Source organism: Hyphopichia burtonii (genome assembly GCF_001661395.1).
Source record: "Hyphopichia burtonii NRRL Y-1933 unplaced genomic scaffold HYPBUscaffold_5, whole genome shotgun sequence".
Taxonomy (NCBI): Eukaryota; Fungi; Ascomycota; class Pichiomycetes; order Serinales; family Debaryomycetaceae; genus Hyphopichia; species Hyphopichia burtonii.
The window spans coordinates 102,850-126,582 of record NW_017963732.1 but is presented as its reverse complement, the minus strand read 5'-3'; the positions used below and the strand labels follow the sequence as shown (position 1 = coordinate 126,582).

Sequence of the window (23,733 nt, the reverse complement as noted above, 5' to 3'; positions counted from 1 at the left end):
GGTGAGATCACCGAGATGACATATTTTACTGCGGAGAAGACCGGTACACCATAAAAAAGGAATCTCACTTTCTTTCTTTCGTTTTTTCTTTCTTTCCCCGGGCCGCCACGTGACGGGAATAAGGTGTACGGAGGCTTGAGATATCACGTGACCGCGTTTTTAATTTCTTTTTTTCGATTTCTTCAATTTTTCAGCTCCGTACACCATATCATCACTGGATCACCGGCGGGTATTAGCCGCCCAATACCTTAGCTACTTGTTTCTTTGCTTCTTCCCTTTGGTTCTTACTTCTTCTCTTATACGCCTGTCTTGATATCTTCCTCACCAGACACAGATGACTCAGGACCCACCCAAAGAAGAGAGCCCCGATTTGTCTGAGCTCATCCAACAAAATCAGGATCCGGTGACAGAAGAACAAAAACAGTTCAATGACTTGTCCACCGACGATAAACTCAACCGTTTGAATAACTTGGTCAAGAAGTCTCAAATATATTCCCAAATTATTCTAGATAATATCTTGGAAAACACTCTCAATAAGAAGAAAAATCAACAACCAGCAGAACCGCCTAAGAAGAAACAGAAAAAGGGCTCCAAAAAGAAAAATAAAACCCCGAAGAACGATGTCTTATCAATGCTATCGAATAAAGTTTCGGATTCCACAACTAAAACCAAATCAATAATTGAATCATCTCAAACTAGTCATACCCAAAAACAACCAAAGTTATTATCGGGCGGAACTTTAAAGGATTATCAATTAGACGGTTTGGAATGGTTAACCACCTTATATGAAAATGGATTAAATGGTATCTTGGCTGATGATATGGGTGTGGGTAAAACCATTCAATGCATTTCCTTACTTTGTTTTCTAATGGAAAATCAAATTAATGGCCCATTTTTAATCGTGGCTCCATTGTCAACGGTTTCTAATTGGTGCAATGAATTTAAGAAATTTGCTCCCAAAGTTAATGTCTTCAAATATATCGGTGATAAAAATCAGCGTAAAAAAATTAATATCAATAAAGTGTGTCAATCAAATAATGTAATAATAACTTCTTATGAATTATCAATTAAAGATTTTAATAAATTCAATAAAATTAATGATTGGAAATTCTTAATTGTCGATGAAGGTCATCGTTTGAAAAATTATGAATGTTTATTAATGAAAATTTTGAAAAGATTAAATACTTCAAATCGTTTATTATTAACCGGGACTCCTTTACAAAACAACTTGGGTGAATTATGGTCATTGCTTAATTTCATCTTACCTGATATCTTCCATGATTTAGAGTTATTCGAACAATGGTTCAACTTCAATGAATTAACCAATTTGTCAAATCAAATCTCAAGTGATAATAACGATAAAAATCTATTGGATTTAAAAATTCAAGAAAATCTAATAACATCTTTACACACGATTTTAAAACCTTTCATACTAAGAAGATTAAAGAAAGATGTCATCAAAGATTTACCTCCAAAGAAAGAATACTTAATTCACATCCCTTTAAGTAATTTACAAAAAAAAATTTATAAAAACGCCCTTAATAATAATTTAGTTCAAACTTTGGTTGAAGTTTATTTAAAAGAATTCATCATTTATAATCATCATGATTTATTTCCTGATACTAAAGTTATCGAAGAATTTCTACATATTAAATTTAAATCGACTGACGATAAAAATTCAATTAAACGTGAAAGAAATTTGAAATATAATTCGTTAAAAGATGCCGATGAAAATGATGAATTCGAAGTTGAAGTCATTGAAATTGATGATACACCTGATGCTCCTTTAACGCTGAAAGAACAACAATTATCTTTATTAAATTCATTATACGATAAGATTTTTAAAGAAGTTAAACTTCTACCGTTAAGGAACGTTGTTATGCAATTAAGAAATATTTGTTCGTCTCCTTATATTTATTATGAACCATTTATCCCAAATGAAATAACCAAGGAAAAAGAAGGTATCTTTATGAAAATTTTATTTGAAAATTCATCCAAATTAAAAATCTTAAATCAATTATTGAAAAATTTACTTCCTTTTAATCATAAGGTCTTGATTTTTTCTCAATTTACCAAAATGTTAGATTTATTACATGATTGGTTAGATTATCAAAAAATTGAAGTGTGTAGGTTAGATGGTTCTACGATGCAAGAAGACCGTGATGATGCTATAAAATCTTTTAATGATTTGAAAGATAATAAACAAGTTTTCTTATTATCAACAAGAGCTGGTGGATTAGGAATTAATTTAATAGCTGCAGATACCGTTATATTACTAGACAACGATTGGAATCCACAAGTCGATTTACAAGCAATTGATCGAGTTCATAGAATAGGTCAATTAAACCCAGTTAAAATATACCGATTTTTGGTTAGAAATTCAATTGAAGAAATTTTAATTTCAAAAAGTTATAGTAAAAGATTTTTAGAAAAATTAATTATACAAATGGGAGAATTCAAATTTAATAATTTTATAGAGAGAAGTGAGAACAATGATCCAAACAATACCAATACAATAAGTGAATTAATTTCGTTAAGTAAAAAATTCATAAGTGAATCTGATGATAACAATGAATCCAGTATTCAAGACTTCAATTATATCTTTGATGATGACATAAATACTGAAAAATCAATACCGGATAATTACTTAACCGATGAAGAGATTTTAGAGTTAACAAGTCGGGATGAATCAATTTATCAAAATAATCAAAATCAAAATTTCCCAAATATAACGGTATTTGAAACTGTAAATAATATGGAAAAGTAAGTATAATGTATTATCTAGTTAATATTTATAGAAATATATATACGCTTAAAAAAAAAAATCAAAGAGATTGTAGAGGAAAAAAAGAATCACCAGAAGAACTGAAACGGGAACAAGTCTATTAATTAATTTAAATTATCATTTATAGAATCAATTGCTTTAATTCTCCATCTAACAGAGTTATAAAATGAAGAAAATGACCAAGTTAATTTATTAGCACCTTGCATGTAACCATGATATTTATTAAATTGTTCCAGAATGTCACCATTTTGAGAATCAACATGGTCTTTAATAATGATCAAGAAGGAATCAGCGTAGTTTAATAAACTTTTGATCAAACGATTAAATTCAGGAGTATTAAAGGGGATTTTAAAATCTTCATCTTCATTCATTTCATCATCGAAAAACAATTTGAAAAATTCTTTATTTGAGTTATTGATCAAAATATCTTCTTTATTGTTGATATATTTAAAAATTGTTTTATAGAAGATTTCTGCAGCAGTAGCAGTTGAAATAAACCAAGGATTTCCTTCACTTGAACCATAACCATCATAAACATCTTCTGGATATCTACCTAAACCAACACCGATATTTTGTTTAAATCTAATTTTATCATGATTGATTGGATATCTATATTTCATATCGGAAACCATTGAAATAACTGTATTAAAAATATAATTATTATTAACATCAAAGGGAATATCCTCATAACTAATTGAATTTTCTAAATTATGAGAATGAATACTACCTAATAAAGTAGCGGCGTCTAACCCTGATCTTTTACCGGAATTTAGTAAAGGAGGAGTTTCAACAAGATAAGGAATTGAAGGATTGGTAAAACCGGAATCATTTAAGATATAATTTTTCAATTGATCAAAAATTGAAGATAATTGTTTTATGAAATCTTCATTATGGGGTTCGTATCTTTTAACTAAAGCGATACCATCTTTTAAAGCTCTTAATTGAGTGATTGAATTGAAAAAATGTTTAGAGTTGATTTCTTCCCATAAATCAAAACTGTTAATATTCCAATTATTAATAATATAAATCAAGTCAAATTTAATAATTTTAAAATAAATATTTGCATCATTTTTCAAAAAATCATTAGTTATTGATTTCCCATACTTATTTAATAATTCAAAATAGTTGAATATAGTAGAAATCCTCAAACCAGGGCCATCACTTTGAGGACGACCCCAATTTTGGTTAAAACTTTCACCGTTAGTATGAAACTTTGGTTCCCCCAAAGATTTCTTGGTAACATCATTGAAATCTCCAGAAAAATTTGGTAATCTTTGTAAGTGGTAGTTATTCTCAATGTAACTTTCTACAATTTTGGATATTTCTGAATTGGAAGGAAACCCATGGTCGTCCAACCAATAGATCAACGATCTTAAAGTTAAAGCAGAATCTCTAGTCCATTGATAGAAATAATCTGGGTTGGTCTTAGAAGGAGAAGCAACAACAACCCCATAACTGACTTCACTACTGCTAAGAATGGAACTCAAACCACCAATATTTTGCAAAATCCCGTTAAACGAGATATTTGACTGACTCAGCACCCAGTTTTCAAATGCTTCTTGATCGTCACTAGCATCCTTGATCCCGATCCAACTAACACCAGGTAAAAAGCCCGACCAACTAAATGAAGACCCGGACGAACGAGGAATGTACAAAGCTTTTATGGCTGACAACCAAAAAATTAACAAAATGAAAAACTTCATCTTCTAAGTGAATACACTGAAAATAACTGAAAATCAACTAGTATAGGTAGAATATATACAAATATATATAAATCTGGGGTAAGGATGTTTACCTTTATATGATTGTGAAAATGGCTTTCTCTTTATTTTTATCAGTTTTTTTTTTTTTTGTTTTATATCTGATATTTGTGGCTGCAATACTGAAGGATGAAATAGAGTCACGTTTGTCAACAAACAAGATCAAAGCAAGAGCAAAGTCTGGGGTAACAACGGGTTTCAAGGTATTGTAAATGCACCAATCAACAACTTTTGTGAGGGGCAACGAAGCGTGATTGAAATTTGGCGTATTACCGATTCGACTGATTTGGTAATTGATTTCTGATTTGGTGACGGGGTTGATGACTGAGTTGTTAATTTAATTATTGATTTGGTCACTATTTTGGAATTGTATTAATTAGGAACCTGGGATTATTCCAATAATGCTATAGGATTAAGTAACATTTATACTTGAATCAACATTGCTGGAGACAGCATAATTTCATTTGTAAGGGGGCTAAGGGTCACCCATTGGGGGTGGCCGGTGGTGCACGGGTGTGATGCGATAACATTTGCTGCAAAAAAAAGCAGCATTTGCAGATTGAAGCAGGCCGTTTGCGTGTTGTGCTGCTATTGCAGTTTACTATTTTTCATTTACAGGTTGTGGTGTTACAGGTTGTGGTGTTACAGGTTGTGGTGTTACAGGTTGTGGTGTTACAGGTTGTGGTGTTACAGGTTATATTTGATTATATTGAGAATCATCAATTGACAAGTACTAGTTACTCAGCAGGATGGGCCTATTGTATCTAACCGGGAGCATATTGGTGCTTCATGCGGCGTATTCGTCCTTTGAGTACCACCAATTCATCAAAGCATCCAAGAACCACACCGGGTTACCTTACGATATTGTCTTTGAGTTGCTAATTGGGTTGGTGATTTTCATCTTGGGCAGTATCCAATCGATTAAAAATGAGTCCAGAATTAGTTTAAAAGAAGATAAATTGATTAAACAAGGGGATGAGTACTTGAATCCAATCAAGATGAACGAATCGATGGAAAATATTAATAATTTAGGAATTAACGATTATGAAGAATTTGAAAATAGAATTGATTTTATTAATTTTCGAGAAAAAAGAAAATTATATAATGAATGGATTAAGAATAAGTAAATTATGTATTAAATATATATCTATTAAGCAACTTTGGATTTTTCAGCATTAAGTTTCATTCTATGTTCTCTCTTTTGTTTAGCAATTGGACCAGCTTCGGTATCCAAAAAGTAATCCCACCATCTAAAACTAGATGAATAACCCCCAATGAAATAGTGATGGTGTTCATCATGGTGATCAGCACCAGCCCAGAATGGTAAGAAATGATGTAAAGACCAAGGAAATTCATAACCAGAATGAGAATCAACTGCTTGAAATAATCTGAGAATAATCCAAGTATTAATAGTGAATAAATGTAAATTTTGAGTGAAATAACCATAAACCAAGGGAATCCCCACGGTTCCTAAACCTAATAAACTAACTTCAACTGGATGAGCATATTCTGCAGCCAATCCAAATGGAGCAGCGTATCTGTGATGTTGTTTATGAATATATTTATAAAAAACTCCATAGTGTAATCCTCTATGGAACCAATAATGCCAGGCATCTTCTAAAATAAAGAAAACAGCCAATTGAAATCCAATTGTTCTTAATGATGGGAATGGTACTTGGAAACTAATGTTAATGAATTCAGCCACTGGATGGAAAAACCAAATTGGGAATGCTTCCACTAAGAAATGTGAAGTAAGAACTGATTTTAAACATTCCCATTGTTCTCTATTACTTGGAATCTTAGTTTCTTGAATCTTATAACGATTGAAATATGGTATTCTATCAATTATATACCATGGTAAACAACGACCAAAATACATGAGTTCATGAGTTAAAAAAAATAATAACCCAGTTGCAAATAAATCATGATTAATATAATAATAATATGACCCCCATAGTTTTTCAAATATATTTAATTCAGGAATTTGATTAAAATTGGAATAGACATCGGTAAATGTAGTAGTATTAGCAAAACTACTATAATCATGATAAACAGCACTCACCATGATGCAATGAATATATATCTATCTATATCTAATCTATCTATCTATCAAATCTATAGAATACTCGGCCTATATATATTTTATTTAGTAATCCCGATGTTGAAAAAGTTTTTTTTTTGTAAAAGGCCAACCAAAAGCTGAAAAAAAGAAATGAATTTTTTGATAACCAAATAAACACGCGTATTATTCTATACGATCGTTTACTCTCACTTAGCTCGTTTAGTCGTTTATTTCGCCAAAAACATTTTTGCCTCTGTACGGTACGAGCAATGTGCAGGAGGCAATCCCGGGCAGGACAGGCAATCCCCTCGGAAATGAAAGGCGCAGGAAAACAGAAAACCGGGCCCACCGGCCCAACCCGTACCTTTCTGTTGGTGTACGTGCCCGCACCCGCACTCCTGGTGTACGGAGGGTGATGTCGGCCGAGAAGCAAACGGCTATCGGGTAGCATCCCAGACGGATATCGGAGTCAGCATCCGCCGATGCGTCGGTGAAGTGGCCCAGTTTGCCGATGGCCATAAAGTAGCTCACAACGATTGGAATGGGAACTAAATGCTTGCTAAAATGTGAGGGTATGTGGCTTACCACCTAGAGTCACGGTCGCAACCATCCCAACGCTTGGTATAGGGCTGCTTTGGGCATAGTTTGACAGGTATTTAGTGGGAAAGAAGGATAGAAAAAGAAAAGAACAATAAAGACTAATTGTTATCGCGCATTTCCTTCTGTCAAACGAAAAACTTTTATAAATCCTTTCTTTTCTTTTCTACTTCTTTCCAAACTTTTAATTTAATTAACAGGTTAAGATGTCTTCCGATGGATCTAAAATTAATGAGATGAACCCACTGGATTCACTTTCATCGAGATCATCGCTTAATCAAGATAATTTAAATCCCGTTTCATTAGAAAATAAGGATTCGGCAATAAGAAAATATTCAACTGCTAGATCAAGTGGACAATATTCCAATGTCAGCAGGATTAATCTGAATCAATCTTCCAATCATTTAAGTAGATTACCTTCAAGTTATAGTGTACGAGATATATATGGAGACTTAGATGAAAATGATATTGAGTTAAGAAGAACTGCAACCAAGTCAACCATTTTAAATACCTTAACTGATAGAGCCAAGAGAACCACTACTAACCAAGATCAAGAAAACCAGGTTAAAAGTGAGGGACCTGGAGAAGAAGAAGATGATGACTCTGATGAAAATAATCCAGAATATTTTGTACAAGCTAAAAATAATGGGGAGGAATTTAATTCGATTGATCCCGAATTGGTTACTTGGGACGGTCATGATGATCCTGCTTATCCTAGAAATTGGTCTTTTAAACAAAGATGTTTCCAAACATTGATTGTTAGTATATACACTCTTATCTCACCAATGAGTTCCTCGCTACCTTCTCCGGCAATTGATGAAATTGCCGAAAGTTTAGGTTTTGAAAGTTCTACATTTTTAAAAGCATTTGCCATTAGTGTTATGGTTTTAGCATGGGCGTTGGGTCCATTGGTCATTGCACCCTTATCTGAATCTGATTTAGTTGGAAGAAGACCGGTTTTAAATATCTCCATTTGGATTGTTGGTTTATTTAATTTGGTTGGGGGGTTTGCCAAAACCCCAGCACAATTTTGCGTTTTCCGATTTTTAGGTGGATTAGGTGGGTGTGCTTCATTGAATGTTGGAGCTGGTACCTTGGCTGATATTTGGAAAGATGATGAAAGAGGAGCCGCGATGGCAGCCTATTCATTAAGTCCCCAATTAGGACCAGTGATTGCCCCGGTGATCAGTTCATTTATCGTGACCGGAATGAACTGGCATTGGTGTTTCTACATCTTAGCCATCTTCACTTTTGTTGTTGCATTTTTTGGATTAATTTTTTTCAAAGAAACTTATGCCCCAAAGTTATTAAGAGAAAAGGCTAAAAAATTACGGAAAGAAACTGGTAATCAACATTTACATACTATTTATGAAATCTCTAATGGGGAAACTCCTTTAGGGGTTTTCTACTTGAGTATTACTAGACCTTTACAATTCATTGTTGGTCATCCCATGGTTACGGGATTAGGTTCGTATATGGCTTTTGTTTATGGATTCATGTATTTAATGATTTGTACCTTTCCCGAAGTCTTCAAGGGTAAATATCATTTCAGTACCAATATTAGTGGGTTAATGTATTTATCAATGGGGGTTGGTTACGTAATTGGAAGTTTTTTTTGGGCTTGGGCCATTAATAGAGAATGTAAAAGACAAATTGCTAAAAATAATGGACAATCAAAGCCAGAATTCACATTAAGGTGTCTAGTCATTGCCGGGGGGTTCACTCCAATCGGTCTTATCATTTATGGCTGGGGTGCTCATTTCACTCTTCCGTGGATTGTGCCCTGTGTTGGTGCTGGTATTTTTGCATTTTGCATGGTTTGTGTTTTCAATACCATTCAAACCTATTTAATCCAAATGAATAACTTACTATCCGCATCTTCGGTTGCCGCGGCTGCCGTTTTCAGAAGCTGTGTTGGTTTTGCCATGCCCTTGGTGGCCACTCCTTTGTATAATCGATTGAACTACGGTTGGGGTACTACATTATGTGCTTTTATCATGTTGGTCTTGGGGGTTCCTTTCCCCCTTTTCTGTATCAAATACGGGGAGTCCTTGAGATTGTGGGCCAACCGCAGATTCGACAGAAAGAAGGCCTTGAGAGACGAAAAGAACTTGAGAAGATTGCAGCAGCAAAACGAAAAACACGATAAGCAGTTCGATTAGACTAAGCGAAGGGTCCCTTTGCTGCGAAAACAACCGCTACCCCCGTACCTCCCCGTACCTCCCCGGCTTTTCCTTCTTTCTTTTTCCTCCGGCTTTTCTTCTTTTCCTGGTGTACGGGGGTTTGGCTGCAGCCCAGTCTATGTACGGGTCTACAATTTTGTTACTCTAACAATTTTGTGAACAGCAAATAACACTAATATACATTCCATTATAGTTTTGCTTGTGTTCTTATTGTAGATGATCTTTGCTTAGTTGACTCCCTGATTCTGTTTGTTTGGAGAAGAGAATCGAAATCACTGGAAAAAGACCAGCCGTTGAATACTCCGAGAATTCCAGTTTGTCCGCCTTCCACCGACAATGCGGTACGATCATCGGTGGATTCAGTACGGGGGCCACTAGGGCCCAGCAGGGCCCAGTAGGTCCCAGTAGGCCCCAGTAGGCCTCCAGTAGGGGGGTCTATCTGGGGATTCAGTATCTACTGAAGGTATTATGGCATTGGTGGTATTAGTGTAATATTAGTGTAATGACATAATCAATTACATAATTGCAAAAGGGATAAACCAAAAGAAAAGAGCAGCAGTTTCTTCTTTTAATCTTTTTTTTTTTTGTTTTTGGTGCGAATGCGATTTTTTTTTTTGTTTTTGGTGCGAATGCGATTTTTTTTTTTCGTTTTTGGTGTGAATTCGATTTTTTTTTTTGTTTTTGGTGCGAAATTAATATTTTTTTTTTGTTTTTGGTGCAACTTTTCTTTTTTTGCACTTTAATTTAGGTATTCCCAGTGTCATCTCTTGCTGTTATCAACGTTTGAAGCCGGTAGCTATAAATACCATTCCATTTCCGTTGGATTACACTAGATTGGGTGCTGGGTATAGATTACAAATAATTAGTATAAAAAATGGATTTTTCTTACGATAACGTTGTTCCTAACTTCAGATTGGACGGTAGATTGGTTATCATTACTGGTGGTTCCGGGGGATTGGCCTCTGTTGTTTCCAGAGCATTATTGGCTCAGGGTGCTGATGTTGCTTTGATTGATATGAACTTGGAAAGAACCAAACAAGCAGCCAAAGACTTGGCTGCCTGGGGTGAAGAAACTTTGAAAGGTAGATCCGATCAACCTGCTGGTCAAGTTAGTGCCTGGTCTTGTAACATTGGAGATTCGGAATCGGTGGAAACTACTTTTAGTGCAATTAATGAACAACACGGGAAGATTGCCGATGTTTTGATTAACTCTGCTGGTTACTGTGAAAATTTCCCTGCTGAAGATTATCCTGCTCCAAACGCTGAAGGAATCTTGAAGGTTAACGGTTTGGGTGCATTTTATGTTTCTCAAGCTTTTGCTCGTCCTTTAATTGCAAACAACCAAAAGGGTTCCATTATTCTTGTTGGTTCTATGTCTGGTACTATTGTTAACGATCCCCAACCTCAATCCATGTACAATATGTCTAAAGCCGGGGTCATTCATTTGGTTAGATCTTTGGCCTGTGAATGGGCTAAGTATAATATTAGAGTTAATACTTTAAGTCCTGGTTATATCTTGACTCCTTTGACTAGAAATGTTATCAGTGGTCATAGTGAAATGAAGGATGCTTGGGAGTCTAAAATTCCAATGAAGAGAATGGCTGAACCAAAAGAATTCGTTGGTAGTATTCTTTACTTGGCTTCTGATTCCGCATCCTCTTACACCACTGGTCACAACTTGGTGGTTGACGGTGGTTACGAATGCTGGTAATCTGTGTATATTACTTCTTTTTACTTCTTTTGCATATAATACTTTGACAAAAAAAAAACAAAAAAATAAATTGTTAGTCTTTAATTAAATATATATATTTTCTTTTATACTTAATGTAGACGATCAACGCTCAAAGATTCATTAACATCATTAGTTTTTTTCACAAATTTACTATTCTGCCACATTTGCATTAATGCCTGCTTGAATAAATTGACATTATAATTAACAACCGTTAACATGCTATCCATATCGTTCAGATTTTCATCGTCGTTTCTTATTAATGCCACCAAGGCTAATCCCCTAATCATTTGTCTCAAATAAAGTAATGAGTGATTGGATAATCTACTAATCGACTTAATTTCTTTATTTGTTTGTTCTCCATTTTCATCAACGTACAATTCATCTAAATCAATAGTGATATCAATGAATTCTGCACAAACTTCATACGTTTGTATATCAACCGGTGACGAATCAGTGGCAACATATAACTTAGAATTAACATCAAATAAAAATACCTTATCGATTGACAGATGTTGTACTAAATTATCCAACATATTCTCTAAACTTGGTAATTCGGGTATTAATTTTTGAACAATCTTACTAAATGCTTCATAAATTGATTGGTCAAATATCGATGTTAAATAAAAACTAACTTGAACTCCTTCTAATCCTAAATCTAATAATTCATCTCCGGTTCTTTGCATTATATCTCTCTGAGCATCTATTCTATAATCCTCAGTTAATCCATCAATCTTATGAATTAATACCTCAATATGTATCTTGGGATTGACCTTATATGCAAATTCAATAATCATTGATAAATTAGTCAAGGCATTCAAATATTCATCTTGAGAATCAATAACATAAACTAATGCTCCAACACTTTGAAATATCCTTGCACTATCATATTCCGGTTCAAAATAGTTCAATTGTCCCGGTATCTCCATCAAACTTAAATCTATTAATGATGAAAATTGTTCACTAGTTGGTTTAGATGTACTTTCTAGATAAAGAGTATCTAATGGTTGCATATCATGAAATACAACTTTACATATTGAACTCTTCCCTCCTCGGCGTAAGCCCATTAGAAGTATAGTGGCATTACTGTCGTTGGGATTCGGTAAATACGTAGCCTCCATTCTTTTTTAAAGATTCCCTATCCACTTGGTTGGTTTAAAGATATTCAATTCAAGATAACAGACGAAACAAAGTTTCATTCTGGCTCTACTTTTTTTTTTATTGTTTTTTTTTTGTAAGTGCACGATCTCTCCAATTGCTGTGAAATCTACGCCAAATTAGTTACTGAAGGCTTTTACATGAAAGATTTTATATTCAAGTTACAATATACAAGAACTTATTAATAAGAGATATACAAGAAGGGTGTCTATGGAGTAACACGTTTTGGATCTCTTGGGAATAAGGAAGCACGACGAATGTTTTTCAAGTCCAAGAAGAACATCAAGACTCTTTCTAAACCAATACCACCACCAGCATGTGGAGGACAACCATAGTTGAAAGCATCAACATATTCTTTCATACCTGGAACATTTGGATCAACTTCATGGGCCTTCAATCTTTCACTCAAGAATTTAGCGTCATGAATACGTTGAGCACCAGATAAGATTTCTTCACCTCTCATAAAGAAATCATAAGAGTTAGAATAACGAGGATCTTCAGCATCGGGCATAGTGTAAAATGGTCTAACAGCGAGAGGGAATTTATCCAAAATATAGAAATCGGTATCATATTTTTCTCTAACCAATTTACCTAATAATTTTTCATTTTCAGTTGACAAATCTTCAAAATCATCAACTTCTTTACCAGCTTCTCTTAATAAAGCGATACCTTCTTTGAAATGTAATTTAACCATTTTACCGTTGGCTGGAACTTTGAATTCTTCCACTGGGAATTGTTTTCTAACAGTGGCAATCTCTTTAGAAAATCTAGATTTCAATTCACTGAAAATGAAAACGAATAAATCAGCCAAAACATCAATAACTTCATCATAATGTTCTTCAAATGCCATTTCTAAATCTAAACCAGTGAATTCGGTCATGTGACGATGGGTATTTGAATTTTCAGCTCTGAAAACTGGGGCAACTTCGAAAACTCTTTCAAAATCAGCAGCAATTAATTGTTGTTTATAAGTTTGAGGAGATTGGGCCAAGTAAGCTTTACCTTTGAAATAAGTAATTTCAAAAACATTTGAACCACCTTCAGATGGGGCAGCAATGATTTTTGGAGTATGGATTTCAGTGAATCCCTTCTTAGATAAAAATTCTCTGAATAATGAACAAATACCTGATTGAATTTTGAAAATAGCTTGATTGGTTGGAGTTCTTAAATCAATGACTCTTGAGTCTAATCTAGTATCTAAGTTAACTACTGGTAATCCAGAAGCTTCAGCTTCAGCATCAGATCTAGCAGCATCTTCAATTAACATTGGTAATTGTTCAGGGGTTTCTTGAATAGTATAAATTTTGGTGATTTGAATTTCGGCATCTTGAACAGTGGCTGATTTAATTGGTTCATCAACTTTTCTAACAATACCATGAACTAAAACAATAGATTCTAAATTAATTGATCCGGCCCATTTAACCATTTGTTTGGAAATTGATTCACCATTTGATTTGATCAAAGCTTGAATTAAATTGGATTGTTGTCTCAAAGTTAAGAAAGCCATGGTAGCACCTTGTTGTCTGGAATTATGAGCTCTAGCTCTTAAGATAACTTCTTTACCATCATCGGCAGCGGATAATCCTTCAATATTAGTTCTGACTTGATCAGTCTTGGTTGAAGAATTATTCATTGGTAATTTACCATAGTTTTCTTTGGCTGGATCATTGGCAGCTTGTGCTTCTCTCTCAGCCTTTTCTTTAGCTAATTGAGCTTCTCTTTCAGCCTTCTTCTTAGCTTTTTCTTTTTCTTTTTCTAATTTCTTCAAAGCTTTCTTAGATAATGGTTGGCCATCTTCACCCAATGGAACATCCCCAGCTGGGGCACCTTCTGGGGCACCTTCTTTGTTGATGTTCAATTTGTCCAATTTTTCAGTGTTTTCAGCAGACATACTCAGTATTGCTTAACAGTTATACAAAGAAACTTGATGGTGTCAAGTCGAATGATGTTCTGACTCAAGTAAAAGAAAAAAGAAAATTTTTGAAAATTTTAAAAATCTTCTGAGATCCTTCTGATTATGTAAGCTGCAAAAAGCTTTATATTGAAACTAATATACATAGAATAGATGCTAAAAAGAACTATTTACATTAAGGAAGGTTCATTATTGAGATGGGTTCTCGGGTCCGTTGGGGTGTTGTTGTTGTTGTGCTAGTTTTTCCAATTTTTTCAATTCTTTTTCAGCCCTAACGGCTTCTCTACGGGCCAAACCTTCTGCCATTTTCCTTTGTTTTCTTTCTTCTTTGGATTCTTGTTTCTCTCCGGTGGCACTAGAAGAGGCCGCTTTGTTATTTAGTTGTTCGATGGCTTTATATAGGGAGTCTAATTTTTTAAAGTTTTCCTTGAATCTGTCCTCTGATAATTGGGTAATGATCTGCAAGTAGTCTTGAGTCACAAACGATATCAATTCTTCACCGGTGGTTGACTTCCTTAAGTAGCCAATTGGAACATCTAGTTTGATAGAGATCCTTATTCCCACAATGTTGTTGCTGCCTATCCCGGTTTCCCTGAACCCACATCCCATCGCACTGGTATATAATGCATTAGCCATTTCTAGATCACGGCATTTGACATGCAAGATTAATGGCTCGAACTTGAATAAAATAAAACGGGAGTTCTGGTCAATCATACTGCTGAGTTTCAGTTGTTCGTCTGTGTCATACTTGAAATCAATCGACTTATACCAATTGGGTAACGATTTGGGATCGTGAGTTACGAATAACCAGTGACCGTAATTCCCCTTTGCTCCAATCTGCACGTCATTCACATCCAGAATATCCTTGACCCCTTCTAGAAAAACTGACACTCTTCCGGAGCACGAAGAAGTGGTGACCATATCCTTGTTACTATTAATCAAGTCAATGATGGGAATGCACATCTCATCGATGGTCCCTTTTGGAGATGCGTCGGGTGTTAGTTCATTAGCACTAATTTCTTTCAAAATTGACTGTTTCTTTTGGTCAAACGGGTTCTGCATTGCTGGGAATCTTACGATATGTGGTGGATCAAGCCGATGTCTTGTATTATATTACAGAGATAAGTATGTAAAAGGTAATATATAAAGTTTTGTCTTTTTTTTTTCAATTTTTATTTTTTTTTTGTTCTATCTGCGACCTTCATTTTAATGCAAATAAAAACTTCTTCTCGTCTTCAGCATCGAGATTGAACAAGGTTTTAACAACCGGTAATAACTGGTCTCTTTGTTCTTTATGCTCGAAGAACCCCAACAAAACGTTCTTGAGATAAGCGATGTTGGTGGAAGAAGCAGCCGAAGGGGCTTCGTCGCGGCTCGAAGCATGCTCTGTTTTTGGAGAGGCATCCTCTAATGATTGTCTTGTAGATGCTGCTGGTGAAGAGTGACCATTGACCGGCGTATTCGATTGTGACTTCATTTGCCTATATTGTTGAGTTAAAAGTTTATAATTTTTTGACAATCTTTCAAACTTTAAGTTGGATTCTTCGTTGAGTTTTTTCAAAACGGTATTCATGTTTTCAAAATCTTTAACCTTCTTTGATGATGATTGCAACGAGGATCTCAAAGTGTCAATAGTTTCTTGGATATCTTGGAAATTTTCTTGATCTTTTGGATCATGAGTCTTCGATTGTTTTTCTTCGAGTAGATCATACTTTTCCTTTAATTGATTATATTTGAATTCCAAATCTGCAATTTTAGATAAATAGTTTTCAGTAATAGACTTATGTTCATCGATTTCCCTTTGTTTCTTTTTAATGAGACTTTGAAAGTCTTGTTCGAATTCCATCTTTTCTTCATTGATCCGATTCATTTCTGATTTGAGTTCAGAATTCTTTTGTTGAATTTGTTCTTCCGCATCAATCAATAATCTTCTGATCGTTGATGCTTCACGAGCTCTTTCTTGTAACATGTTTCTAGCTTCAGTTAATTCATCTTCCAAATTTTCAATTCTCGAAGAGGACTCTTTGGCCTTCATTGCAAATTCTTCATACTGTTGCTTGTATGATTGAACCTCTGTCTTAGAATCAGAGGTGTCTTTAAGAACAGAATCATATTTCAATTTCAAGGCATTTAATTCATCGACGACAGCTTGTTTGGCACTTTGGAGTTTGGAAATTTCAGAACTCATAGTATTGGATTTTTCAATATAAGATTCTTGATTTGTAACTAATTCTGATTTTTCTTTAACTAAGGATTTATTACTATGAGAAAGTTCATTGTTACGGATCTTAAGACTTGAAATACTTTCATTCAATTCATCCTTTTTGCTTGTTAATTCACTTATTTGTTTCTTGTAATCATCAATCGATTGGTCTTTATGACTCAATGAGGTTTTCAATGATGCAAGCTCTAATTTCAACGAGGAATCATTACTTTTAAATTTAGTCAATTCAGATATTCTGGAATTTAAGTCGGTTTTTTCTTTAGTGAGTGATTCAATTTCTTTCTTATTAGTTTCATATTCAGAAGTTATTGAGTTATGTTTCTTAATCAAAGCTTGAAGCTCATCTTTGACAGATTTATGACTACTAATCATGCTTTCATGGTCTAACAAAGTTTGTTTAACTTCATTAGATTTATTTTCGTAATCCTTTTGAACTTTTGAAAGTTCCTCTTCCTTAGTTTTCAAGGATTGTTCGAGTTTTAGCTTTTCTTGCTTGTTAGAACTCAACTCTTCTTGTGTAGTTTTTAATAAATCTTCTTTTTCCTTCAAAACTTTTTTCAATGAACTTACCGTGTCCTCAAGGTCTTTTAGTTTGTCTTCTAATTCTTTGGAATCTGAGCTTGTTTGATTTTCAAATTTTCCTTTCAAGTCTTTGATTTGATCTCTTGCTTCGACTAGATCATCTCCCAAATCTCTTAAAGAATCCCTCAAATTCTCCACGTCTTCAGACTTGGCAGAGAGTTCGTTCTTGGTGTCCTTGAGGTTTTTTGATAATTCTTCGTTGTCTTTCACTATATTATCGTACTTGGACTTCAAGTCGTCAAAACGACCGGTTAGCTGGATCTTTTCTTCATTTACGTTTTTAAAATCTTCGTTAAGTTTATCAAATTCCTTTTGTAATGACTCAAAATCTTTAGAATCTTCAAGATTATCTCCGTTATTTGCTTGTTCCGGCTCTTTGTTAGCATTATTGGCTCCACCTTTCTTGTTTTTCTTATTCTTTTTCTTTTTCCCCCCTCCGGAGGCAGGAGCAGGGGATGGAGTAGTTTGAACGTTACTGGATTTATTGATCAAGTCAGAATTTTTTGTTTCAATTTCTTTAATTTGGCCTTCCTTAATTTTAAGGCTTTCCGACAAAGTATTAGACTTTTCGCTCAAAGTAGAAACTTCCGACTCAAGTTCAGTAATTTTGACCTTTAAACTCTTAAGCTCAGATTCCAGTTTTTCGGCGACATCCTTATATTTGCCAGTCTCTTCGACAGAACCTTTCAATTCTTTATTAATTTGGTCCAATTCTTCAATTTGAATTTTATAATTACCAATTTCTTTTTCGAGATCCACTAACTTAGGTCCAGATTCCTCCTTCTCTTTAGCCTCTTGAAGATAAATTTCAAGGCCCTTTACCTTATCTTCAGCTTCTTTCAACTGCTTTTGTAAGTCATTGTATTCAGAGTCCAGACTTGTTTGCTTCTCTTTTAAATCGTTAATTTCAATTTGATAAGCGTCTATTTTCTTTTTCAAATCTTCAATTTCGGGTTCCTCGATGTTTTTCGGTTGCGTTACTTCTTTTTCGATTTCTTTAGGAGTTTCAAGGTCTTTGAGCTTTGATTTTGCTTCTTTAAGGTCATTTTCGATTGTTTCAACTTTACTTTCAAATTTTTGATTCTCTCTTGATAATCGACTATTTTCGGTCACTTTTTTCCTTAATTCACCATTGAGCAATGAATTTTTCTCAGTTAAACCGGTTATATACTCCACCAATACGTCAGCATCTGAAATTGAACTAATTGGAGTATTTTCTTGTAAGACTTTCTCAAATGCTGATATTAAATCCCCTTTTCTTTTCTCGGTCTTGTATGCATCAAGTAAGACTGGATATTTTTCTTCATATTTGGCAAACTTCTTCATCTTTGCTCTTACTGGGCCCGGTAAAGTACTAATATCAATTCCAGCTAGAATTTGAGGTGGCACTGGTGATTCATTTTGGTTCTGTGAGGATGTGCTTGAGCTTAAGTCTTCTTTACTATCTCCTGAATGAGTAGCCGCTTCGTCCTCCGGTTGCGTCAACTCACTGGCATCGGGGGTCATCGTGCTTAATAGTTTAGATTCATTTTTCAATTCCTTCAAAGTATTGGAATTGGTGCGTCGATTGTTCTGGCCCTCTTGATTTAAACTCTTTGCCACATCCTCAGAGAAACTCTTAAGTTTATTGAACATGGCTCTATCACTAGCAACTACTTGATTGCCTGTTAATGAAAAGGTTGAACTCAGTTGATTGAAGAACTATAACTTAAATAACGAATTTGGAGGTTTTTTCCTTTCCTCTAGAATTGGAATCATTTTTTCGTGAGTGCGTTCTTAACGGATCAATTGATACGCAAGGATTAGTTCGATCTACAACTTACAATTAGTTTTTATAGTAAGCTTCCAAAAGTTTGATTGATATGATTAAGAAGTGAAAGAAGAGAGAGGCCGATGAATTAAAAGAATCAAAAAAGAAAAAAAAAAAAAAAAAATTAGAAGCAAAGATTGTAGAAATAGTTAGATCGATTAAGAATCGATTAAAGAATTGAAGAATGTATGAATATAAATATGATTAAACCACTGATCTGAAAATCTTTGAGTTTCTGGATGACGCGTTATTGGCATCAGTGTTCTGAGGTTGTTCCCTAGGTTCCAAAGTAAGAGATATTTCATATTGTTTTTCATTGGTAGGAGATTTTTCAAACCATTGATCCAAATACTTTTGGATTTCTGGTACGACTTGTAAATTATAAGCAGTACTCTTGAACCTATCGATTCCTAAAACAATTTCGGATGTTTTAGCACGTTTGGCAAAATTAAGCATTCTTGGTCTATTCAATAAATGGTCAGTATTACCATGGTAGACAAATGTTAAATCACTTAAATAAACACCAAAGAATGGGATACAAGATTCCGAACCCACGAATTTCAAAACATCTCTATATTCATTAAAGTTTCTCGAAGAATTCATTAACTTATTCATGTTTTGTAAATGAGCCATGGTATCGGTAGACACGTACTTCCAGGTCTTCTTTAATCTATGAATTGGTGAAGAATATAAAGCAGATATGATTGCAGTCATCGAAGAAAAATTATTCAATTGACGACATTTCTCAGCAACTTGAACAAAGTATCTGATCACTTGAACTCTTCTTCTTGGGTCTTCCTTTCTTAAAATCATATAACCGACGTAGTTAGTTAATTGATTTGAGGCTTTAATGAAATTTGTGATAGGCTCGATGTTTTCTTTCAATCCGGACTTTTTACCCCAAACTTTAGAAATACAAGCTAATTTTGTAATTTTAGCGTATAGGCTAAATTCCCTTAAAGTTAATTGTCTTGCCAATTCAATGTAGTCAATGTCTAATAATTTGATCCTTTTCAAAAGGAAACCTTTGGTTAAAGGAGCAGGGGTCTTGGAATCCGGGGTACTAGGTTCACGATCTTTGCAAATGACTTCACCGTTCAATAATTTTGTCAAATTATTTGATAACACTTTCCCGATAGAGAATGATTGAACTGCTGAAGTTTGGGCAAATTTTAGCCATCTTTTCAAAACATATTCATTATAATAAGAATTACACCAATGTTTTTCGATGAGTAACTTCATGATATTCATAACTCTTAATCTGATAGGATTTTGTTTCTTTGAAATCCAAGTGTTATATTCTTCGTAACTTAAACCTTCAGGCGCTTCAATATTGAATCTATTGATTAATAGATTAATGAACTCACCAATTTTCATCATTGTTGGGAAAGTTAAAATAAATGCAGTATTAAAATTACTATCGAATAAATCATGATGAGTTAAATGAGCAATTAATGCTTCTTTGGTACCACCTTTAATGTTACCTTTAACATCCAACAATAAATCATATTCATCATCACCTTCCAAATACCAAGGAATGTCATTTGATTTTTTGCTGGTGTAGTACAGATGACCATCTTCAGATTTTTCCGACAAAATAGTATTATTTCTTTCAATTAATAATAATTGAACATTAAAATCATCATGCATAACTCTAGTAGCATAATTTAAGATGGTTTCTCTTTCATCAATCAATTGTTGAATAATATTTAAAATTGATTCAAAAAATTTAGTACCATCCAATAAAATATTTGACATTAATTCATCAGGATTTAAAGAAATTGAGCCACCTTTATTTTGACTAGTTTGATTAGATAAAATATTTGAAACCAATAAAGAGGCCCTTTCGATAGGTATTTTCAAAATATCACGATTATAAAATAAAGGATCGTCATCTTTCATACCTCTAAAAACATCAGGGTCTTGAACAGTTAAAGTTTGAGTAGCCATAACAATATTTGAAATTAAATCATGAAATTGTTGTTTATAATGGAAAAACTCTAATACAATTGGATAATCAAAGTTTAAATTGCTACCTGACGTTTCACCATCCAAATCATCATTAGTAAATTTACTACTCAATTGTGGATGAGCAGTTGTAATAGTACTAATTGAATTATTTGTAGTATTGATATCAGTGGAGCTTTCATTTGTTGAATCATTACGGCTTGAATTAAAATCTTGATCATTTGTTTGATCATTACTGTCATTAGAAGAAAGAGTGGTGGCACCAGAAGTAGATCTCTGAGGATTGTTACCATCATTTTTTGTATCATCATTTTTTTCAAATTCCATGTTTTCATTTGAAGCATATCTTTTGATTAAACAAAACACTGTGAAATCAAAAGATTCAATTAAATCAATGGTGACACCAGCATGATATAAATATTTATAAATCAATCTTAAGATTTGAGTATTTCTTTCATTTTTCAAATCATCATTATAGTATTTATGTTGAACGTCAGGATTTAAAAATTCCAAAGTTTCCTTTGACAATTTAGTCATTTCATCGGTTGATTTTTTAATTGAATCATAAGCATCTTTATCAATGATATTTTTCAGATGATATCTATTTTTCAAGTCATCTCCACTAGCATTTAAAGCAGAATTTTTAGTTGCGAAAAAAGGATTACACCAATTCCCACCATTGAATTCATTTGTTATAAATCTAGGGTAGACTTGAGGTAAAACATTATAACGATCTTCACCAGAATCATCATCACTTGCATCTGAGCCATCGTAATCCGATTTTTTAATTTTTTTATCTTTGGTTAATTTTAAGAAAATTTTAGTAATTGAATTTATATTCAATCTTAAAATTTCTAATTCAATTTGAATATGATTTAAATACGTGATATCATTACCATCGTCATTATCTTGATTTAAATTTAAAGTTTTCAAATTATTAGTAAAAGAATTCAAAGCATCATTAGTAACGGTATCATTTGATTGTTTGGTACTATCATTTGAATTTTGACGAATAGTGGAAAATGAAGAAGAAGTACTTTGTAGAGTACTATTTGGTAAGCTAGTTGATTTATTTAATTTTGAAATATCAAAACTAAATAATTCAGCATTTGAAGCTTCTTGAGAATAATGCATATAACTTAAATGTAAAATACCATTAATATAAATTTGAGAATAAGCACCAGCAATTCTTTTCAATTTTCTTCTAATTGAATTTTCATATTTAGTATTAATGAAATCATTTTGAATCAATCTTGAAGCACTAGCAATTATTGAAATAACTTTTGTTAATTTAGTGAAATGAGTACTGAATAATTGTTTATTATGATCTTTTAAAGCTTTAAAACTTAAATCAAGTAAATAATTAAACCGTTCTTTTAATTGAGTCCAATACATTAAATCATTTGTATGACTATAAAATAAACCAGGAATTGCGAAAAATGGTTGGTTAAAATGATGATAAGAGCTTTGACCTGAAGATTGAGAATGTAAAGAAGAAGTCGAATCTCTTTTCAAAGGATCGAAATTTTTTGGATTTTGGCCCGATTGATTTTGACCATGTTGTTGTTGTTGTTGTTGATCATTATCATTATCATTATTAAATTCCAGATCATGATTTATAATTGGATTATCATTCATTGCCAATTTAGAAGGTAAATCTAATTTCTCATCATCTTCATCTTCATCAACATCAGGCATATAGGGAGACATTGGACAAGATTCACAATAAACATTTAAAATTTCTGAAAAAAAAACCACATCACCCGAGCCACTCAAACGAGGTAACCAAACGATATTGCGGTGGTTTGATAATTTATATTCACTAGCCAATTTTTCTGCATCGGAGGTTGAAACAAAAGGAGTATTATCTTTTAAGTCAATTGGAGTTAGAGTGTGGGCAAAAGTGCCCGGGTTGGACGCACCACTATAACTACCGGAACTGGCAATACTTGGAGCCGAGAACGATGCGGTTGGAGTGTTATCGGTAGTATGAGAGACTTGTAATTGAGATTGGGATGCAGTCGAATCTTTTTGATCTTTATTGATTTTGGAATCGGACGGAATGCTTGTTTCAGAGCTGGCAAATGAAACCACCGAATTCTTACGAACACTATTTGAAGGAGAGTTTCTTTCCAGATCAAACAAGTTTTTCTGTAAGATATTATTGAAGGAAGGAATCAAGACGTTTGCCGCCGTATTTGCAGCAGTGATTGAATCAATTTCTTTATTATTTTTCAATTGATTTAAAACAGGTTGGACGTAATTGACCGATCTAACATAATTAGACGGAATCCAGCCTCTCAAGTATTCATTTTTCGAAGTGACAATCACTCCGTCCCACCAACCAGAATCCGATTTGGCCAAAATAGAAACCGTATCCCCCATATTAAGGGGTAAATGAGTATGTTGAGTCCCGGGGAAGTCATAAATAGCAACAACCATATCAACTGATTTTATTGACTTTGCCTTTGTTTGGTTGTCTTCATTTTTCGAATCAATCACTTCATTTGGTGATATGACATCTGGAGGTATTTCATCCATATAGGACATGATATGAAACTTATTAATCAATACAACTGGGGATTAATAATCAAGAAAACAATCAATAAAACGACTAATAACACTAATGAATTAGCTGATGCGACTCGAATAGAATGGATTAACGGATTGGCAAGGCAAGAATGGCAAGTAAAGGATTGATTCAACGAAGGAAGAGCAAAAAAAATTTACTAGTAAAATGCCAAAGTTAAAATTTGCTAACAAAACAAAAAAAAAAAAAATTTAAAAACAGCCAAAAAAAAAAAAAAAAAAAAAAAAAAAAAAAATTTCAATACGGTGGTGGTGGTACAAAGTTTCAATGTTGCTCCTTGCCCTTCTGTTTGACTTGTCGATGGGACGGGTTGGCTGGGAGTGGACGAGTGCGATTGTCAAACACTGGTCAATGGCTTGTCAATGGCTTGCCA

At 33.7% G+C, this 23,733-nt stretch overlaps 11 protein-coding genes across 11 annotated transcripts; 5 read left to right on the top strand and 6 right to left on the bottom strand.

The window, feature by feature from the left end:
• Positions 1-334: 334 nt before the first annotated feature.
• On the top strand, positions 335-2,767 carry HYPBUDRAFT_6732 (putative ATPase; the record flags this gene model as incomplete). The annotated part of the gene is made up of 1 exon (XM_020223603.1): positions 335-2,767. One exon carries the CDS (start codon positions 335-337, stop codon positions 2,765-2,767), a length of 2,433 nt encoding a protein of 810 aa, XP_020075388.1.
• Positions 2,768-2,889: 122 nt separating this feature from the next.
• Positions 2,890-4,488, bottom strand: SGA1 (glucan 1,4-alpha-glucosidase; the record flags this gene model as incomplete). Its single annotated transcript, XM_020218821.1, has 1 exon — positions 2,890-4,488. The coding sequence occupies one exon, from the start codon at positions 4,486-4,488 to the stop codon at positions 2,890-2,892; it is 1,599 nt and encodes a 532-aa protein (XP_020075387.1).
• Positions 4,489-5,113: 625 nt separating this feature from the next.
• On the top strand, positions 5,114-5,672 carry HYPBUDRAFT_12029 (uncharacterized protein; the record flags this gene model as incomplete). Its single annotated transcript, XM_020219234.1, has 1 exon — positions 5,114-5,672. The coding sequence occupies exon 1, from the start codon at positions 5,295-5,297 to the stop codon at positions 5,670-5,672; it is 378 nt and encodes a 125-aa protein (XP_020075386.1). The 5' UTR covers positions 5,114-5,294.
• Positions 5,673-5,695: 23 nt separating this feature from the next.
• Positions 5,696-6,610, bottom strand: ERG25 (methylsterol monooxygenase; the record flags this gene model as incomplete). The annotated part of the gene is made up of 1 exon (XM_020218770.1): positions 5,696-6,610. The coding sequence occupies one exon, from the start codon at positions 6,608-6,610 to the stop codon at positions 5,696-5,698; it is 915 nt and encodes a 304-aa protein (XP_020075385.1).
• An 811-nt stretch (positions 6,611-7,421) lies between these two features.
• On the top strand, positions 7,422-9,743 carry HYPBUDRAFT_153229 (MFS transporter). The gene has a single exon (XM_020221432.1). The coding sequence runs from the start codon at positions 7,441-7,443 to the stop codon at positions 9,364-9,366; it is 1,926 nt and encodes a 641-aa protein (XP_020075384.1). The 5' UTR covers positions 7,422-7,440; the 3' UTR covers positions 9,367-9,743.
• Positions 9,744-10,290: 547 nt separating this feature from the next.
• On the top strand, positions 10,291-11,156 carry ARD (Ardp). Its single transcript, XM_020221431.1, has one exon. The coding sequence runs from the start codon at positions 10,403-10,405 to the stop codon at positions 11,096-11,098; it is 696 nt and encodes a 231-aa protein (XP_020075383.1). The 5' UTR covers positions 10,291-10,402; the 3' UTR covers positions 11,099-11,156.
• A 52-nt stretch (positions 11,157-11,208) lies between these two features.
• HYPBUDRAFT_140477 (uncharacterized protein) lies at positions 11,209-12,276 on the bottom strand (the record flags this gene model as incomplete). Its single annotated transcript, XM_020219752.1, has 1 exon — positions 11,209-12,276. The coding sequence occupies exon 1, from the start codon at positions 12,235-12,237 to the stop codon at positions 11,209-11,211; it is 1,029 nt and encodes a 342-aa protein (XP_020075382.1). The 5' UTR covers positions 12,238-12,276.
• A 206-nt stretch (positions 12,277-12,482) lies between these two features.
• On the bottom strand, positions 12,483-14,197 carry DPS1-1 (aspartate--tRNA ligase; the record flags this gene model as incomplete). The annotated part of the gene is made up of 1 exon (XM_020219751.1): positions 12,483-14,197. Exon 1 carries the CDS (start codon positions 14,163-14,165, stop codon positions 12,483-12,485), a length of 1,683 nt encoding a protein of 560 aa, XP_020075381.1. The 5' UTR covers positions 14,166-14,197.
• A 229-nt stretch (positions 14,198-14,426) lies between these two features.
• On the bottom strand, positions 14,427-15,248 carry HYPBUDRAFT_92943 (tRNA methyltransferase; the record flags this gene model as incomplete). Its single annotated transcript, XM_020223904.1, has 1 exon — positions 14,427-15,248. A coding segment is annotated over one exon (822 nt), but the record flags the coding sequence as incomplete, so codon positions are not given.
• A 2,849-nt stretch (positions 15,249-18,097) lies between these two features.
• Positions 18,098-18,373, top strand: HYPBUDRAFT_111319 (uncharacterized protein; the record flags this gene model as incomplete). The annotated part of the gene is made up of 1 exon (XM_020218824.1): positions 18,098-18,373. A coding segment is annotated over one exon (276 nt), but the record flags the coding sequence as incomplete, so codon positions are not given.
• A 633-nt stretch (positions 18,374-19,006) lies between these two features.
• On the bottom strand, positions 19,007-23,446 carry CSC25 (Ras family guanine nucleotide exchange factor; the record flags this gene model as incomplete). Its single annotated transcript, XM_020219750.1, has 4 exons — positions 22,705-23,446; positions 21,763-22,638; positions 21,034-21,678; positions 19,007-20,838 (listed from the first exon to the last, which is right to left on the bottom strand). Exons 1-4 carry the CDS (start codon positions 23,318-23,320, stop codon positions 19,007-19,009), a joined length of 3,969 nt encoding a protein of 1,322 aa, XP_020075378.1. The 5' UTR covers positions 23,321-23,446.
• Between the last annotated feature and the right edge of the window lie 287 nt (positions 23,447-23,733).